This window comes from Trachemys scripta, chromosome 1 (genome assembly GCF_013100865.1).
Source record: "Trachemys scripta elegans isolate TJP31775 chromosome 1, CAS_Tse_1.0, whole genome shotgun sequence".
Lineage (NCBI taxonomy): Eukaryota > Metazoa > Chordata > Testudines > Emydidae > Trachemys > Trachemys scripta.
The window spans coordinates 230634158-230652987 of NC_048298.1; the positions used below are offsets into that span (position 1 = coordinate 230634158).

Consider the following 18830-nt stretch of genomic DNA (forward strand, 5'->3'; position numbering starts at 1 on the left):
GATATAAGTCAGAACAGCCTTGAAGATGCTCTAATTTACATTGAGGAACACCTTAGTTCCTGGCCACCCAGGGGACTGGTGGGAAAGAGGGCAAAAGTGGCATTAAGCACAGCTTGGAGGCAGCCCAGGATTGGGGTCAAGATCTCCAGGATTTCTAAGCTAATTAAACTGAGAGGGAGAGTAAATATTAAGGAACAATGATGCAAACAGATTCTATAGGATATTGATGATTTAGCTGATTGGTCCTGCAGATGGCAAAAGGGGGTCAGTGTCTAAAATATAAAATAATTAATCTGAGATGGAGGAACCACTCCAAGGAAAATGTGCTAAATGGAGCTATCTTCCAGCACACCGATAAGGAAAAAGGGGCAACAGAGTAAAAGTCATTGAAATCATTAATGCACTGCACACTAATAATTAAAAAGGTAAACAAGATATTAGGTGGTATAAGCAGAGAAATAGATCATACAAAACAATAAGGCGACATTGTAATATTCTATCGCACGGTACTTAGTATTCCAGAAGCTAACATTCACAATACCAGTTGCTAAGCCATAGGAAAGGTATTATTAGCTTGAAGATATTGTGGCATGGGGAGAAAAAGACACCAGGTCTGTGGAAGTAGGCAGGAATTAACAACAAATTTTCCCCCAAAAATGTATTATGTTCTTATACCCTGTATTCCTTGATTAGCATACACCTTCTTATTTATACCTATCTCCATTTGCCATGGGAAATATAGATCCATATGCCTATTTTCTACCATTTGCAGAAACAGCTACCGTGTCCCATGTTTCCATGACTCCAAATCCCATCCTTAATTGAGACTCATCTCTTCTTCCTTAACTCAGTGGTTTACTGTGACTCCTAAATCCTAACCTTTTCTCCTAAAACACACAAATCCTACTCCTTGAACCCAACAATTCCTTGAGCTCAATTACTGTTCCCAAAACATCCTCCTTGTCCCTTATGTCACCTTGCCCTAGTCTGTCTACGTACTGTACATTAAACTGCCTAGACATGCAAGAAAAGTAATTAACTTGGACGTGTTTCGGGATCCCTTGCATGAAATACATTACACAAAAAGAAATTTTATAAATATGGTAAACAACTTTAATCCATGCGCTGAATCTTCTTAACACCCAACTGTTTTATTCAAAATTGGTGAAATATTAGTTTATCTAATATAAATATCAAAAGGGTTTGACTTCTTTATAGTTTGCAGCATGTTTTAAAATACCAACACTTAGGCTATGTCTACACTATGAGCTAGGGGTGCGATTTTGAGTTGAATCAACTTACTCGCACTAGCTCTCATTGAGCAAGAGCACTAAAAACAGTAGTATGGCTGCAGTAGCATGGGCAGCGGCGGCATGGGCTAGCCGCCCCACGTACATACCCATGGGGTCCACACAGGTTTGTATTCTGGGTGGCTAACTCACGCTGCTGCTCACTGCTGTCTGTGCTATTGCGGCTACACTACTATTTTTAGTGCTCTAGCTCAGTGTTTCGCAACCTTTTTGATACCAGGGACTGGCTTGCTGCCTTTCTAAACTGTGTCAGGGAAATCTCAGGAACTGGCGCCGGTCCATAGACCAGAAGTTGAGAAAAACTGCTCCAGCTCAGTGCTTTCAACCTTTTCCATGTGCAGACCCCTAAAAAATTTCAAATGGAAGTGCGGACCCCTTTGGAAATCTTAGACATAGTCTACGGACCTTTGGGTGCCCGCAGACGACAGGTTGAAAACCACTGCTCTAGTGCAATAAGATTTAGCGTGACTATGTCTGTATGAACTGGGAATCACACCCCTAGCTTCAAGTGTAGATGTAGCCAAATTAAAGAGAAATTAAAAGAATGAGATCAACCGTTTCACACCTGGGCACCTGAAGTTATGCACCTAAATTCATGTACTAACATGTAAGTGGCCTGGGTTTTAGAAGTACTGGGCACCTGCAAATCCCATTGACTTCAATGGCAGATGCAGGAGCTGATCACCTTTTGAAAATTAGGCCATTTTTATTTTTGGTGCCAGATATAGATTTAGGACCCTTACTTTGGACACCCAGGGTTGAAGATTTTGACCTGAGTCTTTAATACAGAATTCTTTTTTATTTAAAAAACAGACTTATCCAAAAATATTTCCGCATTACATCAAGCTAATAAATCAAGAGCAGTGTAGCACATTTCCACTAAATACAGTAGTTAAAACAAACAATCTGGCATGAAACAAGCACATCTGGTTTTTCATTTACAGTACTTCAAATTATTTTGATAACCTCTACACATACTTTAAAAAGTAATAGGGTAATATTACTTGAATAAATCAGTCTTGGTATTAAACATTCTACAGATTACATTTGAATTCAGTAGCTCATACCTGATTATTCTCTTCTTCATCACTACTTAACTTGAGGTCATCTTCTAGCATTCTGGAGAAAGAATAATAGAAAAAGTACATTTTAATTACCCAAATAATTAGACATGAAGTATTATATTTGTTGCCAACTAGCTTGTTAACTTGTTGTTGACTATTAATACTCGAGGAAACCAATTGATTATTACAGTAGCAATGGATTTTGAGAATATTATGGTAATTAAAAGCATTACATGACAGATTTTAAATGCCATAAAAGAACATTTTTGATACTGACAGGTGTGCATTCCCCAACAGAGGAAAAGATTACTCCATTAGGGTTAGAACTTACAAAGAGCTTTCTAGTAGATATTTACACTGGCAGTGTTGTGACATCAAATAAGACTGACCTCATGTTTCCCAAAGGCCATTTTTTTTTGCTCAATTACAGCCTTGAAGCAATGCTGACTTATCGCTTGAAATAATTAAAATAATACTATAATGCCATAAAGCTCAGAAGAATTTGTCCGTATCATTTGAAAATAGACAAGAACTCACCTTTTCTAATGGGGATTTCACCCCTTTTCCCCAAACCACCACCAAAGTATTTAAATTTGTGTGCAAAAAAAGGAGCTTGTTTTCAACCTCTTAGAATTTTATTGCAACCTAGAGTTAAATAACTAGCAGTTAAAGGAATTTAGGACATGTGAAGACTTTCCCCATTATTTGAAAGGTCTCCAGTGAAGAGATCCTACTCTTTAAAAAAAAAGCGTCTAATAATAGTCATTGGAAAAGTAGCAAATTTTTCTTGTAGTCTGGGAAAAGTGAATCTGTAATTTAGTCTTGACTCCAAAAGAAAGTTTGGTGAACAATTTAAATACATTCTGTGATGTGGGTGGTCCCCAGAATGTAAATATATAAAGGAAACGTATGTAATCATCTCAAACCACCTCCTTGTACTTGTGCCTAATCTCATGAGAAGGTGGCTGAAAAACCTAATTCTTAAATGGATAACAGGGTGTATGTTTCACAACATCACACAGAAGGCAAAGGAACACCATATCTAAAAGGAGCACACAACTCTAGCCACGCTTCTATAAGACTTACAGTTACTGGCACCACTAGCAGTTTACCACTGCAGCTACAGAACAAAGAGCATCTCACTGCTGGAGAAATACCTTGGTTTCAGCTTCCAGGTTAATCCATGCTCTTTATAAGGTTGGGAAGGCTGATGCTACCTCCAACTGCAGTAGTGGAAAGTGGGACTGTAAAGGGTAACTCCTACCATCCCACAGTCTAATTAACCCTGTTGCTGTTTATTCTGGATTTACTGCTACTTATTCAAAGCTTCTTTCTCTGTGGTAGAGATTCAAAACTGAAGTGCCAGCTTCAGCAAAATCTGGCTGCAAACTGAGGACAGGCTGCAAACTGTCTACACTACAGTTTCTTGACAAAATAGTGGAGGTTTATACACTGCAATGCTCCTCCCGCTAATTTAACTCTCTTGCTATGCCAGCATAATAAAACCACCTGGACGAGAGCCATACAGTTTTTTGCGATGAAGTTAGAAAGAGGCAGTGCCAGTGTAGACACTATGTTGCTTATGGCACCCTAACTGGCCTCTAGGAGGTGTCCCACAATGCCCATCATGACCGCTCTGGTCACCACTTTGAACTCCGGTCTTGCAGCCAGGTACACAGGAATGCGATCCTCCCCCATTTAAAGCCCTGGGAATGTTTGAAATTCCACTTCCTGTTTTCTCAGTGTGGACAGCTCACATAGTATCTGCCCATGGCAGCTCCCCACACAAATGCACTGTGTACACCAGAGTTGGTGGATCTGCTGGGTCTGTGGGGAGAGGAGGCTGTGCAGTTGTAGCTCTGCTCCAGCCATAGGACTTCGATACTTACGGGCAGATTGCTCCTGGCATGGAGCTGAATGGGTTTGAGAGGGACACGCAGCAGTGCTGTACCAAGATCAAGGAGCTGAGGCAGGCATACGAGAAGGTAAGGGAGGCCAATCGTCAGTCTGGTGTGTTGCCAAAGACATGCCGCTTTTACAAGGAGCTGCACGCCATCCTTGGTCATAGGCGCCGACTTCCCCTCTGCCCGGTGGGTGCTTGATACTCCCTGCCCTTGGCCCCGCCCCTACCCTGCCTCTTCCCGCCCCTGCACTGCCCTCACACCATCCCCATTCCACTCATTCCCCCAAGTCCCCACCCTACTCTGCCTTTTCCCACCCAGCCCCACACCCATTCCACTCTCTTCCCCCAAGTCCATGCCCCTGCCCCGCCTCTTCTCCGCCTCCTCCTCTAGCGCGCCGCATCCCCGCTCCTCCCCTTCCCTCCTGGAAAGTTCTAAGTGCCGCCAAACAGCTGTTAGGTGGTGGAAAGAACTGGGAGGGAGGGGGAGGAGCGGGGACGCAGTGTGCTCAGGCAGGGGGAGCAGAAGGAGACAAGGAGGGGGGAGCATGGCTGCCGGTGGGTGAGGCGCACCCGCTAATTTTTCCCCGTGGGTGCTACAGCACCCACAGAGTTGGCGCCTATGTCCTCGGTGGTAACCCCACCTCCACTGCCAAGAGCCCCATGGATACTCCATGGGGACTGGAGGCAGCAGCCAGTGGAGTGAACCCCGAGGACAAAGTGGATGAGGAACTGAAGTTGGAGGAGGATGGAGGACAGGTGACAGGGTTGTCCAGTGGCATGGCTTGTTTTAATCTCCGGAGGGATTTAGCCAGTCCCAGCACTCTGGCTCTGGCATACCAGATGCAGGAGAAGGGAGCTCTGGTAAGTACTCATTGTGCCTTGATATTGCAGGGAGAAATGAGGTAGAGCTATTTTTGTTTCCAGGGTAGAAGAGGGATAGAAATAACTAACAGTAGCATTGTATGCATCTGTTTCTCATTCCACTGTGTAGAATGGGGGGAGAGGGAGAAGGTGGGGACATGTTGAAAAGTTTGTTGATGCACACCAGGATGTCCCGGGAATCCTCCGTACTGATCTCTAGGAAACTTTTGTGGAGGTACTCTGCAATCCTTTGCTGCAGATTCCTCAGGAGGGCTGCCTTGTTCCTTCCCCTGCGGAAGGAAACTTTGCTGTGCCAATCAGCAGTTATGTCTGCAGGCACCAAAGTAGCACACAGGTGAGCAGCATATGGACTTGGTCTGCAGCCACACGCATGCAGGAGCATCCTTAGTTACCCTCAGGAGCGAGATATCAGCTTCTATTACCCCGACTATGGAAAACAGTGCCAGTATTCAGAATAGTGTCCCTAAGGACTTGTAATGATTAATGATCCCCCTGTTAACCTCTCCCCACCCATTGTTCCATCTTACCCCCTCTCCCTTGTGTCCAATTCACCATGGTTAGGGCTGTCGATGTGCTGTGTGCTTGCCAAGGGAGAGTGAGAAAGTGGTGTATGTAATTTGTATGAATCAAGGTGGTGTATGCACTCACAACAGTGCCTCTGTCAATTGTTTCTATAGCTTTTGGAGATGTGGCCTTGAGAGTCTCCTCCTGCACACCGGCTGAGGAGCTCAGTTGGATAAGGAGACGTACCAGGAGGAGTAAGGAAGACATGTTCAGGGAAGTGCTACAATCGTCTGATGCTGCTGATAGTGAGCAGAGAGCTTGGAGAGAGGCTATCAGTGAATGGATAGCCAGAAGAGGAAACGGCGGAAGGAGCAGATGATACAGCTGCTTGAGGACCAAACAGACATGCTGAGGTCCCTGATTGCAGGCAGAACACATCTGTGCTCACTTCCCTCTGCAGCCCATTCAGAACTGCCTTCCATGCCCTCCCCAAAGCTGCCCCCCCCACACTCCTTGCATGTTCCTGGCCAACCGCAGTACCCCAGGCACTCCACCCTTAGAGGCATGTTTCACAATGACAGCTGGACATACACCCAGCTATGACAGCCTCATTAAAATGTACTCGTCATTGTAATGTTCCTTCTAGGTAATAGAAATGTTTGTATAGCTGTTAAATAAAAATGAACTTATGAAAAGAAAACAAATCTTTATTGGTCTCCTACACATGATGGTTGGTTCTGAAATTCATACACAGTGGCAATAGTAGCATTTGCAGACACTTAATGCACATTCAGTGATCATTACAAGGGTCATACTATAGTGCAGGAAAACAATGCCTGGCTCAATGCATTATAGATAAGGCTGCGAGTCTGTCACGGATTCCGTGACTTTCCATGACCTCCGTAGCGGACGGTGTGCCTGGTTCAGGGGCAGCTCAGGCAGCCCCTGCACCAGACGGACCAGCTGCTGCTGCTGGGGCAGTTCCCCTCCCAGCAGCAGAGTTTGGCTGTGGAAGGGAGTAGGGGATTGGGGGCATGGAAGGCTGTGAGGCGAGCTCTGGGCAGGCTAACCTGGGGGGCTCCCTGGAAGATGTGCATCCCTCCTGCTCAGCTACTAGGCAGAGGTGTAGCCAGGCAGCTCTGCATGCTGCCTCCACCCAGGGCACTGCCCCTGCAGCTCCCAGCAGGGGTTCAATGCCATAAACCGCTGCCTGTCTCCCTCCCCCAGCACCCGGGCCACCCTCCCCCAGCACCCGCGGGGGCCCTGGGCAGTCCCCTCCCCCCAGGTTTCAATCATGAGTATTTTTAGTAAAATTCATAAACAGGTCACGGGCTGTGAATTTTTGTTTACTGCCCGTGACCTGTCCATGACTTTTACTAAAAATACCCATGACTAAAAGGTAGTCTTAATTATAGAAAGACACATTACTGGGGCTCACTGTCAAAATGCTCCTTCAAAGCCTCCCTGATTCAAATAGCCGCCTCCCCCCATTGAGTTCCTCTAATAACCCTTGTGTCTGGCTGCTCAAAAGCAGCCACCAGCCAATCCACCTCAAGGCTCCACTCCTGTGGAAACTTTCCCCCCTTACATTCACAAATGTTAAGCAGAGCACAGCAGGCTGCTATGACCATGGGAATATTTTCCTCACTGAGGTCGAGCCTGCCGAAAAGGCAGCACCAGTGACCCTTTAATCTGCCAAAGGCACATTCCATGGTCATTCTGCATCTGCTGAGCCTACTGTTGAAGTGCTCCTTGCTGCTGTCAAGGTTTCTGGTGTAAGGCTTCATGAGTCACAGGAGCCAGGGGTAGGCTGGGTCTCCCAGGATCACAATTGGCATTTCCACATTCCCAATTACAATCTTTTGGTCTGGAAAGCAAGTCCCTGCATGTAGATTTCTACACAGGCCAGTGTTCCTGAAGATGTGTGTGTCATGCACCTTTGCTGACCATCCTGCATTGATGTTGATGAAATGACTCCGGTGATCCACCAGTGCTTGCAATACCATAGAAAAGTAGACCTTTCTGTTGATATATTCTATTGCAAGGTGGTCTGGGGCCAAAATTGGGATATGTGTGCCATCTATTGCCCTGCCACAACTAGGGAATCCCATTGCTGCAAAGCCATACACTATTTCCCACACATTGCCCAGAGTCACAGTCCTTTGTAACCGGAGACAATTAATGGCCCTGTACACTTGCATCACTGCAACCCCCACGGTGGACTTTCCAACTCCAAATTGGTTCGCGACTGATTGGTTGCAGTCTGGAGTTGCCAGCTTCCACACAGCAATCGCCAATTGATTCTCCACTGTGAGGGCAGCTCTCATTTTGGTGTCCTTGCGCCGGAGGGTGTGGGCAAGCTCCAAATACAGTTCCAGGAAGGTGGCTTTGCACATCCAAAAGTTCTGCAGACACTATTCGTCATCCCATACCTGTATCACGATGCAATCCCACCACTCAGTGCTTGTTTCCCGAGCCCAGTACAGATGGTCCACTGTGTGCAGCTGCTCCATGAATGCCACCATCAATCTTGAATTGTTACTGTCCATGGCACACAGCAGGGCAAACAATACGGTGTCATTATCAGATTTGCAGCTCATGAAATATTGCAAGATCAAACCCATTGTGTTCATAACGCTCATCACAAGAGTGGAGAGCAATCCAGGATCCATGCTTTCAGACAGAGATGACAGACACACAGTTTACAGGGGCTGTTGAAAAGTGGTGCGATATATAGTAGGAAGCCCATGGAATGATGGGAGAAAGAAAACTGCATCATGGGATGCTGAGCCAACCATGATGCACTGCAATCCCTGCCCAGAGCACCCAGTGGCAGATGGTGGTGAGTTGCATAGTGAGATAGCTTCCCATGGTGCGCTGCTCTCTCTGTCGATGCAAGAGCACCAACTGTGGACGTGCTCCACCGTCACAAGGTCTGTTGTGTGGTCTTGAACAAGCGGTTTAATTACAGCGGTGGAGGATTGTCGACGTAACTTAACTTTGTAGTGTAGACATAACCTCAGACATCCCAATGATAGGTGCTGAATAAGAACTCAGAATAGATAAAGAGACAAGAGTGGCTCCCACTTAAATCAGTGAGACCTTAATGTGTATACTTTCTTGTTGTATAACCACTCTTCAGTAAAGCCTAGACAGAAATGATAACAGCCAAAATATGAACAGTATAATAGTGATTCCCCAAAGTGCTGTATCTAACATCAGCAATACATAGAGAAGTAGCAATCATAAATACTTTAGCAAAAATATTTGCTATCAGTTGATAAATATGTTAACTGATATTTTCTATTTAACGGTATCCCTTAGAACAAAATATCTGGAGTCTGAAATCAAGTTAACAAAGATAACATATTAAAACATGGTATTTTGATGAAATTCACATTTTTAAATACTTAATCAGAATAATATATTTGTTTAATATGTGGGCAAGTGTAATATTGATGTCATTAACTAATCATTTTCTTGATTTTAAGAGCTTGGGCAAATTACGTGATAGTTAAGTACATTGTCACTTATTAACCTTAACTGTTTCCTTAAATGAAGTTATATTATAATATAAATTACCTGTGTTTATTATAAAGTAACAACCCCTGTTACTAATATAAAAACTATTTTAGGACTTTAGCCCTTCAGGGCAGACACTGTCTCTGCCTATAAGTCTCTACAGCTCTCTGCACATTTTGGGTGCTACTGTAATATAAACAGACAATCAAGTAACATTAGTGATAGGAAAAAACCTTCCTTCACCTGCAGCTTGCTAGAAAACTCTTTTATTCCTAGAGGAGGATCTGGCCACAGTGGTGCATTTGCCCTCCTCCCCCCCCCCGACCCCAACCTCCTGACTGGATTACTGTAATTCACCAGATATGAAGTTGAATCAATGGAAATGCTCCAGCTTGTATAAAATGTGGCTGTTTGCCTTGTGAAGAGGATAAGCTATTGTGAGCACTTAATCCCTGTGCTTCAATCTCTCCACTGGTTCCCAATTTACTTCCATTGTCAGTTCAAAGCCTTTGTCCTGATCTTCAAAGCCACGATCCAATCAGGCCCCAGTATCATCAGTTACTGTATCTCCATCCACGACCAATCCTAGACCGCTGCATTCTTCTTGGACATTGCAGCTTTCAAACCCCAGGATGTAGTGCAAGAGAGTCAGAGACAAAGCAGTTGAAGTTGAGGAGGTTCAGTTGTGGAATTAGATTCCATAGAAGCTCAGATCAACCCAAAGTCTGAACATGCTTCAAGATCCTTCTCTTTGACAAAACATTTCCACTGTAACTGGCATGATGATAATTTAAAAAAAAAATCCCTGGGGAGAGCTTCCTTTAAGCAGGGAGGGCAGAAGACAAGAAAAATACATGAAGTCCAAAAGGGACCTTGCCATTGTGTATTTAATTTATCTGAAAAGTGCCCAGGTGTAGATTCAGCAAAGAATGTGCTTAAGTTCATCCTTATTTAGCAAAACACGTAAAATCATGCCTCTGTCCATCCTTATTCAGAATGCATTTGCTTAGTGCTTTGATGAATTATTATGGTGGGGGAGGGGGGAGAAATAATAACAGTTTCAACCATGTCTATAATTACAAAATCTATTTTCCACCATATGATTTTCAGTATACACGACATATAATCTAGTTAGTGTTATCACTAGTCCCAAATTTTGAGGCTTTCGTAGTGGACACCGCCATGCCCATGCCCAGTTGAAGAGACAAGTAAAATAAAACTTTGCGAATGAACATCAGAAAAAGAAAGTGGTGAACAAAGTGGTTCTCTGAGAAACATAATTTATGGATTTTACACCTGAGGTTCATCTGTGATAAAGCAGTTAGGTTTGAGCACTTAATTATAAATCTGTGGTGGAATCTGTGCTAGATTATTGAGAACTGCAAAGCTTAAAAGATTCAAGTTAGAGTTTTGCATGCTCTGTAATTAAACAATGTATCCATTCCTTTTTCTGTAATGAATAACAACAGGTGCAGATATAATTAAATGAAATGAGTAAGGGTTCTGGATATTGAAAAATGCCTAGTCAACCAGCTGCTTCATTTCTACAGTAGCCAATCAAGTGGTTTCAACTGTGGGTGCCTGTATCACTCAGATGCTATGGTGAGGGAGGGGGACACAGAAGGACTTGGATATAATGAGAAATAGAAACAAAGTGAGTGGAATTATAATAGCTTTCTAAGGGATTTTGGACAATCAATTTCCATTAATTTCGATGGGAATTGGAAGTCCAAATGTCTAAGGTAGTTTTAAAACTCATCCAGAGTGTATTATCTTTTGTTATTTGAGGGCTGTTTTCTGAGTTACTATCACAGGATGGGAAAGTTCTTTTGTTGATTCAGCCTGTTAGCATGTGTTCGAACTCTGCAGAGAGATGCTGATTCTCTATGGCAGGAGTATCTTATTAACTCCACTATGAACATGAAGGAGGTGGGAGCTGTTCTTGGTCAAAAGGAACTGGGGTCTATGACAGAGAGATCTTTGCAGGGAAACCCTAGGGGTAACCCAACTTAAGGAAAAAGTTTAGGCTGAGGTTTACAGCTTTGCTGCTGCTTTTTGAATAAATTATAAAGCCAAACTTCAGGAAGAGATTACTGAATACAGGGCTCAAGGCAGGGTAGGAACTCCTTTGGTTTATAGTCTCATCTATTTTGTCTCTGGCTTTGTGAGAAATTTAAGTATTCATGTTCAGTCCTTTGAATGATATAGATCAGTTTGAGGTTACTAGAGGGCCTGGTTCTGCATTCACTTAAACTTTGGTATAATTCCAGTGTGCTTCACTTTTTGTTACTCCTGGTGATGTAAATGGCATAGATAAGAGAACCAGGGCCAATAGATTTATTTTAAATTCACTTCTGAGGTATTCCCAATTTCTTAATCTAATCACCTCACTCCCCAAATCCACTTATTGTTTATTGAAGAGTAAAATGTTCAGAATTACTGGGGTTGTTTTGACTATACAAGCTACTTTTTGGTTTGTACACAAAAAGACAAGAGAACTGACACTGATAATTATGAGTATAGCTTATGAGGTGAGGGCAATTTTTTGTGTCCTTTTGCTGAATTAGGCCAAAACTCTGAAAAAATTCTATTTCTAGTGTGTGCACTGTTGATATGTTCAAGCCTAAGGCTCAAATAACTTTTGAAACTGGAAAGGGAAAATATTGCTACATCTCATTTAAATTATTAGCTCTATTACTTCAGCAGAGAAGCATGAGAATAATTTGCACAGTTTATCACACAAGTGTATTATATATTGCAACAATCACAAGCAACAATTTTCAGAGGGGTAGCCGAGTTAGTCTGGATCTGTAAAAGCAGCAAAGAGTCCTGTGGCACCTTATAGACTAACAGATGTATTGGAGCATGAGTTTTCATGGGTGAATACCCACTTCGTCGGATGCATGGGACGACGAAGTGGGTATTCACCCATGAAAGCTTATGCTCCAATACGTCTGTTAGTCTATAAGGTGCCACAGGGCTCTGAGCAACAATTTGTTTTAAAATGTGATGCAGAAATTATCACCTTTGTAATTCACCAGTGAAAATGTTAATCATTAACACATAAAATCATGAAACATACTCAGTTTTATTTTAATGCAAGACAATGTCCCAGCAAGTGAATAGATGATAGTATATCCATTCGAATCGAAGCACTTCTATCGTTATTTTCCTTATTTCTGCTCTTTATGTAGCAATGCGATAAAAGTAGTGGAAAAATGCTTTTATTTCACTTGGATAGTTGAAGAATACCTCAACAAAAATGCTACTCACCTGCCTCAACTGGTGGGGGAACTTGATGGGGCCACTGGTGAAAGGGGACAGCCCCAGAAGCAAGGGAGGGAGACACTCACTAAGGGATAGTAGGCAGCCCCTCCCCCTGGGAGTCTCTGGCACCCAATGACCAGCTGGTGAGAGGGGTGCTGATGGGCCAGGATTTAACCTGGCATGGGGGCCATGTGGAGCCTTTTTTGGCTCCATTCCAGCAACCTCACCCTACCCACCTGAACTAGGAAAGTGAATCCAGCCAGACGGATACTGCGGGTCTAGCCGATTGCCCATTGGGGGTCAGGAAGGAATTTTTTCTTCCCTGGACCAATTGGTAGAGGACCAAGGAGCTTTTTGCCTTCCTTGCAGCACCTTCAAGCCACAGTGGATTAAGTAGGAATGTGCTTAGTACCTATCTGAGGTCCTGGGGTGGAGCTGTTCATTCCTCGCAACTTGTGGTGGATTTCCATTGTGGTTATGAGGATAAAATTAATGATTCACGGGGTAAAAGACCTGGGATTTTGGTGATGGGCCTTGGGCTCTTGGGATAGGATTGAGGTCAGACCTTGTGGCCCTCGCAGTCTGAGGTCCCCATTCTTTTGGGCTCTGTGTTCCCCTAGCAGGGGGGAAGGTGCTAGGACTCAGAGAGAACTGAATCTTGGGGGGTAGGCTGAGGAGATCCTACCCCGAGTTATGAGTTATATGGTGAGGAGCCCTGTAATCCCTGCGCTGGAACCAATTAAATGCCTGGTATTGGAGAGTATGGGTGATTGGCAGGTACTACGCCTCCCTGTGCAAAAGTTTAATAAAAGTTGTGGCCTGTCACTTAATTCCATGCATGTGTCTGTCCTCATTTTGCTGCTGTGAAGAGGAGGTAGTTCAAGGTGAAAATCTGTCAACTGACTGCTCATTCAAGTTTACATTGTTACTGCTGAAAAAAATCTTAATGGGCCCAATTATCCTATTCCTTTCACCTGTAATAGTGAAACTTTAAATCTACTGTTTATTTTTTTCCAAAAATTTCATACTCTGATACAGGGAGAAGAAAAACAACTCCAGATTGTTGGAAGAAAATCTTTACTGGAAGCACAAACATTTTATAAACTTTGGATCTGTTACCAGAAAAGTGGGAAATCTGCCCTGGCTCTGTAACCCTTACATCAGGAGGCCTTACTCATGCAAACAGTCCTGTTGATGTTAATAGGATTATTTTCACGAGTAAGCAATACTCATGTGAATTAGGCTTACAGGATTGGGACACTAATATCACAAATGTAATTTCAGCCTCTGTTTGTCATTTGAAATTAAATAAGGGGAGAAATTCACCTGGTAAAAAACATGAGCGCTTCATGAGAAACAGATATATGTTTCCTTCCTTTTAGAAAAGGGACACACATATTATTGTTATCACCTTGGTTACCTATACATAACAGATGGCCAGGAACAGCTAATGCTCAACTGTAACCAAAACAAGTATTTCAAAAAGGCTTGTTTGTTAACACAAAATGTAAGAATAGCTGCTTTATAGAGCAACGGTTTTTAATCAATTGGATTCTAATTGCTGAAATTTTTCACTTTCAAATCTTAAATTACAAATTCTTAATTTAAAAAAAAGTTAATTTGTATTTTTTATTTTGTGCAAAACTAAAGTGATAAGACTATGGATAAGAGAACTGTAAAGAATTAGATCAGTAGGATAATTTGCAAATTAGAGCTTTTAACAGAGCCTCTAGGATTTTGAAATGTGTTCTCTGTCAAAAATAGTGTTTGAATATGAAGCTTAAACTACACAGAAAAAAAAAAGTTTGTGCCTAAGTTCCATTATAAAGCCTCACATAGGAAAACATGCATGTATAGAATACTGTCAAAGCTAATTAAAAATAGAGTGGTCAAGCCAGTAAAAGCAGGCAGGTACAGTATTAATGTACTTAATGCTGGAATGAAGTATATATATCAATGTGAGATTTAATTACGGAACGTAGAGTCTAAATGCTTGAAAAAGTGACAGTCTATAGTAACAGAATTAGCAATTTCAATAAAAAATAGCTGCTGTAAAAGGAAGGTTTTCTTCTCTTGGACTGAATCCATCTGAGATGTTCTACATGTGTGTTCAAAACCATTTAAACTGGCTAAATGCATTGTTAAATTCTCATCACACTGATGGCATAATTTGAAATGCAAGACAATTCTTGCAGAGTAATTCGATGGACATTTTCTCATACCAGTAGAACTTGAAATAAAACTTCCTGAGGACAAATTGTTAGGAGCCAGCCTGATGATGGACTGTGAGCATGAAAGGCAAAAGGTGAAAAGACACAGATTCCTTTCCCCCAAAGAAGATGAGAAGGGAAGAAAACACCACCTGTTTGGTGGACTTCACATACTCCATAGACCTGAGACTTGAGCCAAAATTTTCAACCTTGGGTACCTATAGATAACTAAATCTGTATTCATTTCCTAAAAAAAGTAGCCTTCTTTTCAGATGTGCTGAGCACCTGCAGTTCCCACTGAATTCAATATTGCTGCTTGCAATAGATAACGTTAAATACAGAAGGTGAATGCAGTACCTTCTTGAGCTTCATCACAATTTGGTATTTTTGCTATGTACCACTGCTGTTAAGCCAAGTGGTCTTGAACATGTTGGCACATAATGCAGAACCAAAAATCAAACTATGGTACAGAAAGAGAGAATAAATATAACCCAATCATGTGCTGAAATCTCTAATTAATTGGATGGACTGCAAGGAAAGCTATCTATTTCCACACATCACTCAGTTCTCTAATCAGATTAGCGTTTGGGGAGAAGGGCCCAAAATAACTCTTTAAAAATGAAAGAATTTCTTCAGAAAAACTTAAAAATGAATTAACATAAGCCCACTTCACGATCAAGGAAGCAACATAAAAACGCATATACAGAGAGAGAGAGAGGGAAGACTGATGAGTTACTTAAAAGAAGCTCCTTCCTAAGTACCAGCTGTGATAAAGTTCCTCCTCTATCTTGGTGGGTCCTGCGCTTATTGGCGGATTTTCTTGCCTCAGAGATTCACCATGTGGGTTGGGGAACAGCCCAGAGACCTTCCCCTCTGGGAGAACCCACAGTCCAGGTCAATTGGGAGGTTTGGGGGGAACCCGGGCCCGCCCTCTACTCTGGGTTCCAGACCAGGGCCCTGTGGACTGCAGCTGTCTATAGTGCCTCCTGTAACAGCTGCATGACAACTACAACTCCCTGGGCTACTTCCCCAAGGCCTCCTCCAAACACCTTCCTTATTCTCACCACAGGACCTTCCTCCTGGTGTCTGATAACGCTTGTGCTCCTCAATCCTCCAGCAGCACACCCTCTCACTCTCAGCTCCTTGCGCCTCTTGCTCCCAGCTCCTCACACTCCCCACCACAAACTGAAGTGAGCTCCTTTTTAAAACCCAGGTGCCCTGATTAGCCTGCCTTAATTGATTCTAGAAGCTTCTTCTTAATTGGCTCCAAGTATCCTAATTAGCCTGCCTGCCTTAACTGGTTCTAGCAGGTTCCTGATTACTCTAGTGCAGCCCCTGCTCTGGTCACTCAGGGAACAGAAAACTACACATCCAGTGACCAGTATATATGCCCTCTACCAGACTCCTGTACCCCAATGGTCTGGGTCTGTCACATATCCCTCCCCACTGCTCAACGCCAAGGGGTTGGGCAGCTTGGGACGCCAAACAGTGCACACGTGACAAGCCATCAGCGTTGCCATGACGGCTCCCTGCTCTGTGTTGCACACGGAACTGGAAAGGTTGGAGGGATAAGAACCATCTGGTAACCCTTGTGTTCTTCTCCTTGTTCCGCTCCATCCATTGAAGAGGGGCATGGTTGGTCATGAGGACAAATCTGCACCCGAGCAGGTAGTAGTGCAATGTTTCCATGGCCCATTTTACAGCAAGGCATTCTCTCTCCATCACTGCATATTTTTGTTCCCTTGGAAGGAGTTTCCGACTGAGGTATAGAATTGGGTGTTCCTCCTCCCCGACCATCTGTGATAGAACGGCCCCCAACCCTACTTCCGATGCATCCGTCTGCAGGATAAACTCCTTGGTGAAATCAGGGGCTATCAGTACAGGGTTATTGCAGAGGGCAGTCCGTAGGTCTGTGAATGCTTCCTCTGCTGCGTCAGACCATCTCACCAGATCAGGTCCACGGGCTTTCAGGGGGCTTGCCCTTGTGCAAAGTGGGGGATAAATCGTCAATAATACACCACCACACCTAGGAACGCCCGGACTTGTTTCTTGCGACTTGGTTGGGGCCAATTTTGGATGGCCTCTAACTTGTTCACTTGGGGTTTTACCAGACCTTTTCCCACAATGTAGCCAAGATATTTGGCCTCTGTAAACCCTACAGCGCACTTGGCAGGGTTTGCTGTAAGGCCAGCTCGCCTGAAGGTATCGAGGACTGCCTTCACCTTCTCCAGGTGGGTTTCCCAGTCTGGGGTATGAATGATCACATCGTCCAACTAGACAGCAGCATAACTGTTATTTGGGCGTAATAGCTTGTCCACGAGGCGCTGGAAGGTAGCTGGGGCCCCACGTAGTCCAAAAGGGAGGACAGTATATTGAAAAAGACCTTCTGGTGTAGAGAACGCAGTCTTTTACTTTGCGTCTTCCGCAAGGGGAATCTGCCAGTACCCCTTTGTCAAGTCTAGGGTAATCAAGTATCGGACATTACCCAGATGGTCCACTAGGTCATCTATGCGAGGTATGGGGTACACGTCGAACTGGGATACTTCGTTCAGTCACCGGAAGTCGTTGCAAAATCTTGTGGTGCCATCAGGTTTGGGCACCAGCACGATTGGGCTGGACCACTGACTATGGGATTCTTCGATGATCCCCAACTCCAGCATTTTTTTTACTTCTGCTTTTATTTCCTCCCTTTTTGCCGCTGGCACCTGATAGGGCCTCATTGTTACTCTGGCCCCAGGGTTTGTGACAATGTGGTGATATGTCTCGGTTGTTCGACCCGGTTTTGTCGAGAACACATCTTGGTTCTGGAAGATCATCTCAGACACTTCATTCTTCTGGTCTGGTGTTAAATCGGGAGACACTCTCACCTGTTTGGAAGGCTAGTTTTCCTGGGTTAGGTCTTTTTGGACCGTTGTGCATGCCTCTTGTGCATGCCAGGGTTTCAGAAGGTTAACGTGATAAATCTGTTCTTGTTTTCTGTGTCCTGGCTGCCGCACCTTGTAGGTTACTTCCCCCACGGGTTCAACCACCTCATAGGGTCCCTGCCATTGGGCCAGAAGCTTGCTTTCTGCTGTGGGTACCAACACCATAACCAGATCCCCTGGTTGGAACTGTTGCACTTTTGCCTGGAGATTGTAATGGGTTCGCTGGGCCTCCTGTACCTTCTCCAAATGTTCCCGTACAATAGGGGTAACCCGGGCTATCCGGTCTCGCATCTGCATTACATGCGCTATTATATTTCTCCCCTCATTGGGTTCCTCTTCCCAGATCTCTTTGGCAATATCTAGTATGCCACGGGGGTGATGCCCGTATAATAACTCGAAGGGAGAAAACCAAGTTGAGGCCTTGGTACCTCCTGGATAGTGAACATAAGGTAGGGTAGTAGGGTGTCCCAATCCTTCCCATCCCGACTTACCACCTTCCTTATCATAACCTTGAGGGTTCGGTTAAACCTTTCTACCAACCCATCAGTCTGCGGATGGTAGACCGAAGTTCTCAGGGTATGTATATGGAGCAGCGTACAGAGGTCCTTCATTAGCTTCGACATAAATGGGGTTCCTTGGTCGGTTAATATCTCCTTCGGTAGCCCCATTCAGGCAAAGATCCCCACCAGCTCTTTGGCTATAGTTTTAGAGGCCGTGTTCCGCAGGGGGACGGCTTCTGGGTAGCAAGTAGCATAGTCCAAAACAACAAGTATATATTGGTGGCCCCGAGCCATCTTCTCCAGGGGTCCCACTAGGTCCATGGCTATTCGCTCGAAGGGGACCTCTATGATGGGAAGGGGTACTAAAGGTGCCCTCAAGTGGAGACGAGGACTGTGCAGCTGACACTCCGGGCAGGAGGCACAGTACCTCCGCACCTCTTCATGTACTCCGGGCCAGAAGAACTGTCGTAGGACTCATGCCAGGGTCTTCTCTACCCCCAAATACCCCCCAAAAAGATGACTATGAGCAAGACTTAATACAGCGTTCTGGTGTTTTTGAGGTACTAGGATCTGCTGTACCTTCTGCCTCTGTACTGGTGCAACCCGGTATAAGAAATCCTTCTTCATTATGAAGTAGGGTCCTGGTCCCTCGGTTTTTCCTTCCACGGGGACCCCATCTATTTCAGTCACCTCCTTCCTAATGTTGTCATACCTTGGGTCTTCTGCCTGGTCCCGTCCAAAATT

At 44.1% G+C, this 18830-nt stretch overlaps 1 protein-coding gene across 1 annotated transcript in view; it reads right to left on the bottom strand.

Annotated features, from left to right (window-relative positions):
• AFF3 (AF4/FMR2 family member 3) overlaps nt 1–18830 on the bottom strand; it is a 190101-nt gene that overhangs the window by 110944 nt on the left and 60327 nt on the right. Inside the window, exon 4 of the mRNA XM_034774253.1 lies at nt 2378–2429. Within this exon, the coding sequence (XP_034630144.1) occupies nt 2378–2429 (52 nt within the window). The remainder of the gene's footprint in view (nt 1–2377; nt 2430–18830) is intronic.